Source organism: Podarcis gaigeae (assembly GCF_964106915.1).
Source record: "Podarcis gaigeae genome assembly, chromosome: 8".
Classification (NCBI taxonomy): Eukaryota; Metazoa; Chordata; class Lepidosauria; order Squamata; family Lacertidae; genus Podarcis; species Podarcis gaigeae.
In genome coordinates, this window is record NC_139684.1 from 40,962,916 (window position 1) to 40,968,726 (window position 5,811).

At 47.1% G+C, this 5,811-nt stretch overlaps 1 protein-coding gene across 1 annotated transcript; it reads left to right on the forward strand.

Moving 5' to 3' along the window:
- The first annotated feature begins 315 nt into the window (after positions 1-315).
- APRT (adenine phosphoribosyltransferase) lies at positions 316-5,191 on the forward strand. The gene is made up of 5 exons (XM_083754602.1): positions 316-749; positions 1,709-1,812; positions 2,374-2,507; positions 3,937-4,015; positions 4,811-5,191. The coding sequence occupies exons 1-5, from the start codon at positions 646-648 to the stop codon at positions 4,951-4,953; spliced, it is 564 nt and encodes a 187-aa protein (XP_083610728.1). The 5' UTR covers positions 316-645; the 3' UTR covers positions 4,954-5,191.
- Positions 5,192-5,811: the final 620 nt, after the last annotated feature.

Here is a 5,811-nt window from a genome sequence, read left to right on the forward strand (position 1 = left end):
TTGGAGCTTAAATAACACAGAATTAATTAAATAACACAGAAAATAAAGAAAGGACTTTTCCTCTGGAAAATAGCGCACAAACCCACTCCATGTCCTCGTAGCTGCAACAACCCCATATTTTCTGACCCCAGCTCTCCTCCTCTGCGTGTGCCTTGTGTCAAGATTCTCGATTGTAAGGGAGGTGGCGCAGGGACCTGACCTTTGCAAAGTATAGCTCGCGTTGATGACGGCTGCAAGCCAGAGAGCGGAAGCCCAGGGCTGCAAAACCACCAGTCTCTGCTGATTCACCGGCTAAATATGCAAGAGTCCTGCCTCGCCCTTGAGCACCCGCTGGCAAAGTGGAGGAAAAGAACTTTCCGTTTTTAAAACCAAAAATATTTAACGGCCTTGGTTCTGTGCACAAAGCTGGACCTTAAAACTCAGGGTAACTAAGGAGCCACTAATTATTTGTGGTTAATATAACCCTACATAGATAGGGACCTGGAGGTTCTAACTTTCTTTGCTGACTCCCCCCCCCCCCAACCGCGCAAAAGTGGTGGTTCCTTACAACTAGTGTCCCCCCTCCCGCCGAATGGTTTCTCCCAGGAGGGCGACTCTCCCACGCATGCGCGTTGCTTCGTACCGGGCAGATTGACTGCTCTAGCCATGGGCGCTGAGTTGCGGCAGCTGCGGCTGCAACAGAAGCGGCGGTTGGTCCAGGAGCGGATCCGGGAGTTCCCCGATTTTCCCACGCCGGGGGTGCTTTTCCGGTAAGCGAGACGGGTAGCGGCCACTTGGGGCTATATGTGATGCCGAGGTCTTGTTCCCCGCCCTGAGCATGTGCAGAGGGCAGTCCTTCTCCCTCCCTTGGGGAAGCGCTCCTGTTGCCAGTGATCCACTACAAGTTCCCGGCGACTGCGGAAAGGAAAATGCACTCTGCCCATGCTCCGAAGTACACTTTTTTCTGACCGTAAACTTCTTCCCTCTGGTTGTCGAATGCCCCTCATTTAAGAGGCTCCAGGGCTCAGATTAAGCCGGTGCTCGAAGTAGGGGTGGGGGTGGTCGTCTTCTAAAAACATCCCTTTATTTATTATTACGCCCTCTAGACTCCTGGTGCTCTCCAAAGTACCAGCAGGACTGGTCTCTGGAGGAGCTTGCAGTCCAGAAACATAATCAGTTATGTGCGCAGTTGCTACATGATTTGCCCCATGACTGCAGAGATGAAAGGAGGCCCATGCTGGTTTCTGCCCTAGATCAGGGGACGAAGGAGAACCAGGACCCTGTGATTCTGCCCTCACAGGAAGTATGGGCATCCACAGGGGTGGGTGGGACATGACCCAAAACTCCCTGACTCCACAGTCTGTTCCAGCATGCGTGGAACCTGAGATATGAGATGAAAAGTGTAGCCATGATTCTTCTCGTTTTCTGGTCTGTTTCCCCCTTTGCCCCAGCGAAAAGTTCCTGCTGAGGCCCATGCCCCAAAGAGCGCCATAGCAAGCGGAGTATGCCATCTGTGGGCCAGGGGACATGACTTAAGTGATACCTAGCTTTCAGGTTTGATTAAGCCTAGAGAAAGTGGGAGAATAAGGAAAATACACAAGAGGATACCTGTTTGCTTTAACTTCATTTATAAAGCAGCTCCAATGCTGGATCCCAAATATTTTTCTTCTGAGGGATAATTCCCACTCACAAAGAATTTTTTTTGACACGTGCTTCTTTCTCTCCATAGAGATATCACCCCCCTCTTAAAGGACCCGGTTGCCTTTGCAGCTGCAATTGACCTCCTGGAAGCTCACGTCAAGGCCTCACATCCCCAGGTTGAGTACATTGCAGGTGAGTCAGGGACCAGTTTGTCTTTAAAGCTCTGGAGGGCACCAGGTTGGGGAAGCCTGTCCTTGAGAGAAAGTCAGTGGATCTTGAGGCCATGAATACCCCATCTACAAACATGCTGCAGCCTGACAAATCTTCCTCCCTTAACTCCTCTGAGTTCTCTGTGCATGCTCAGATGCACTCTTGGTCAAATGTATATGCCAAGGCTGAGCCACTGAAACCAGACAGTACTCCCTTTAAATCACAAAGAGCTTGGCATTTGCTCCACTTAAGCCTCCACTGAATGGCCTTGCAAACAGCAAAAGTGCAAAACCTGTGCCTGGTTTCTCCCTGGTCTGCTAACTTTCTACTTGCAGGGGATTGCACTGCATAGAGAAGCATTCTGTCATGTGAACGCGTGCGGGCCCCCTGCAGTGTGAAGTCCAGAGGTAGGTTTACAATCTCATCTTCCTGTCAGCAGGTAGAAGGCCTCACATACCACACTCACCGTGCCACAACGATGGGAGTACCGCTTTTAACTTTGAGGACTGAGAAAGTAAGCTGCTGCTTCTCTGTTTCTGACAGGTCTTGATTCCCGAGGATTCCTTTTTGGACCAGTTTTGGCACAGAGATTGGGAGTTGGATTTGTGCTAATACGGAAGAAGGGGAAGCTACCAGGTCCCACAGTGTCTGTTGGCTACTCTCTGGAATATGGCCAGGTATTGGTGGGTTGTTTTTCCTAGGGGGTGGAGGTGGGGGCTAATCAAAGGATTTCAAATGCAGCTCTGGTGGAGGGGCTTCTAAAGATGGTCCAGTGTTGATTTATGCTGGCTCAGCAGGAGAATGCAAAGCCATTTTTTAAAAAAAGTGTATTATAATTTTTGTACACCAAAAAATCTTAAACAGCTTAGCAAAGTCAGCTCTAAGACAGTCTCTTCCCTCACGCTCACAATCTAAAAATACATGACACATGAGGAAAAAGGAGGAGGGAAAAGCTGAAACACAAATTCTTTTTTCCTTTTTTTATTTGCATTTTCAAAAACAGGAACAGAGCACACTTCACCCCCCTCCGCCTGCCCCACTTACGACTTTGTACCAAATACAGCATGTATACATATACCATATAAATTCCCTTCCACCCTTTTCCTGGTTCCTTTGTTTTTCTACTCCATGTAATCACATCTTTTTAATCATCCAGTTTGTTATCTATTAAAAAACTATTTCAATGCTGCTGGATTTACTTGAGACCTGCTAAGCTATGTATTTGTTTATACTGGTTCTTAAAATATTCAGTAAACATTATCCATTCCTCCTCGTATTCCTTCTCTTTGTTTTCTCTTATCCTGTTTGTCAGACCATCCAGTCCAGCATATTCGAACATTTTACACTGCCATTCTTCCTTAGTGGGTACTATACGTGTTCTCCACCTTTGTGCCAATAAGGTTCTAGCTGTGGCGGTGGCATATAGTAATAAACTCTTGGTTTGTTTTTTTACCTTCGTTGTTACCATTCCTAAGAGGAAAATCTCAGGTGTTTTGGGGAAAGTTTTTTTTTAATACATATTTTTTAATTCTTTATATATAGTTGCCCAATATTCCTTAATTACTTTACAGGACCACCACATGTGGAAAAAGGATCCCTCAATTTTATTACACTTCCAACATATACCTTTTTCTTTTTTTAGACATTTTCGCCAATCTGGTGTTGAACACCATCTGTGGGTCATTTCATCATATTTTCTTTTATCGCATAGCATGCCATGAAATTCATATTCATTTTCCACAGCTTTTCACATAATTCATAATCAATATTGTGACCCACATCTTGCCAAACACAAGTTCTTACAGTTCTTGGAAGTTACAACTGAGGCTAGTGGTGTTTCTGGCTGCCGTTTGCTTGATAAAAAGTAGCCCCACCCCTGAAGTCCTCTTTCCACCCCAATCCCCTATCATCAGAGCTGATAGCATCCATGCCACTGTTCTTCCCACAGACAGCTGACTTGCTGGCGGTTGAGTCCTCCCTGCTCCCTTGCCAATGCCAAGCAGTTCTGTCCCACATTTTGGGGTGATGAGCCCCCACCCCAGGATTCTGGCCACTACATTGCCCATTCAGCAAGCCTAAAATCCACCCTTCTTTCACATCCCGCAGGCAGAGCTCGAAGTTCAAAACGACGCAGTGAACCCCGGTCAGAATGTGCTCTTGATCGACGACCTGCTTGCCACAGGAGGTGAGAACCGGGCAGGTACTGAGGCTCTTGGGTAGAGAGGATTGGCAGTCGGGGTCCTCTCCAGTTCTGCTGACACCCGAATGGAAAATGACGCCCCCGCTGGCTTGGCCCAAAGGAAGACTTGCCATGTTCCTCTTTATTCCTGCTCTCTTGCCTGCCCAGGACCTTGTGGATTCATTGTGGGTGCTGGTCAGCACTGGGTGACATGCCAGGCTTTGCTTGCTCAAGGAAATAGGCACAGCAGCCATGTTTTTCCTCCTTAATCTCAAGTGTGCAACATGATAGTTCTGCACCCGAGAGTGGAACAAGTATGCTAGACTCAACATGTAAGCAGATCTCCCGGCTAAAACATTATCCAGCGTCATTTTTCTGCCTTTTTGTTTTAGTTTCCTCCTCAAACGTTGCCTGGCCGCCACCTCTCAACTGGGTGTCACATTTTTCCTGATGAGGAATTCTGGAGAACTCGGAAGCTTGCCCCATTTTTTTAACTTGGTCCTAATTGCAAACCCAATTGCAAACACATGGCGTAATGTTGGGCCACTTGGGTTTAAAATGGGATTTAACATATTGGTGGAGGATAAGGTTGTGCCCTGCCCTATGCTGTTAAAAGCAGCATGCTCTGAGTGCCAGTTGTTGGGAATCACAAGTTGGGGGAGATTCCCATAGCTGTCTGGTTGGCCATGGAGGGAACAGGATGTGGGCTCCAGCTGTGGGTTCTTCTCATGTTACAATCAACAGTAGCTGAATAGTGCAGGTTTTTCTTCTGCATGAGTAACACCCCCGTCTCTCATCTAGGGACCATGCAAGCTGCCTGTGAGCTGATGAAGAAGCTGGGGGCTAATATCCTGGAGTGTGTGGTACTTATAGAGTTAAAGTCCCTTAAAGGGCAAGAAGCCATCAAGCCGAACTCCCTCTACTCACTGCTGCAGTATGACTGATGCCCAGGAGTGACCACCTGCCTCAAGCCTTGTTTCAGTTGAGATGGCCTTGCCGCCTTCCTCTGCCAAACAATTCCTGGCTTTGCATTGTTGCCTGCAAGCTTTCTTTTTCTTAAAGTGACCCTTGCTCCCATCAAGTTGGCATTGTCACCCTGGACTTTGCTTTGTAAGTGAAGGGTTAATTACTTAAGTGCCATGGGAGAAGCTTTTATTATTATTAAAAGAACCAAATGAAGCTTGGATTTTCCTATAAGGCTATCTCCTTGTAGGCAGTCTTGGACTTGCCAGATTGGGAAGGGGATGACTCGCTCACCAGAACCCAGGCCTAGAGGCTTCCCAGAGTCAGCCTTTTCAAAACAGAAGTCACACCTTTTAGAAAGCAAGAGATTGTTATTCCTCTATGCTAATTGGGGGGGGGGGGTCAAGGAGAGCCAGCCTGGTGTCCTCAAAACATTTTGGACTTCAGTTCCCATCAGCCTCAGTGAACAGACATGATGGAAGCTGTAGTCCTTGCAAAAGCTTCAACATGCCCCCAGGGCAGGGATGCCTAGGTTTGGCATCGGTCTAAATTCCACCTAAACTATACCAGCATATTATGGCCATCCTCTTAGAACACTTTGGATGAGCTGCACCCTGAGCATTTTCCCCAATAGCTTTGGCTTGCAGTTCTGCACAGATCTTTCTTTTGGTACTGGACTGGAAAAGTACTTCTGTGCTCGAAACAAAATTTTAAAAAAAACACCTTCCAGTAGCACCTTAAGAGACCAACTAAGTTTGTTATTGGTATGAGCTTTCGTGTGCATGCACTCTTCTTCAGATACTTCTGTGCTGTCCCAGAATCGAAACAGCTTGTAAAAA

Excerpts from the sequence above, each read along its gene's own strand:
- APRT (XM_083754602.1), top strand. The coding sequence starts at position 646 with ATGGGCGCTGAGTTGCGGCAGCTGCGGCTGCAACAGAAGCGGCGGTTG. Across the intron at positions 750-1,708 it reads ACGCCGGGGGTGCTTTTCCG|AGATATCACCCCCCTCTTAA; the intron begins GTAAGCGAGACG and ends TTCTCTCCATAG. Across the intron at positions 1,813-2,373 it reads CCAGGTTGAGTACATTGCAG|GTCTTGATTCCCGAGGATTC; the intron begins GTGAGTCAGGGA and ends TGTTTCTGACAG.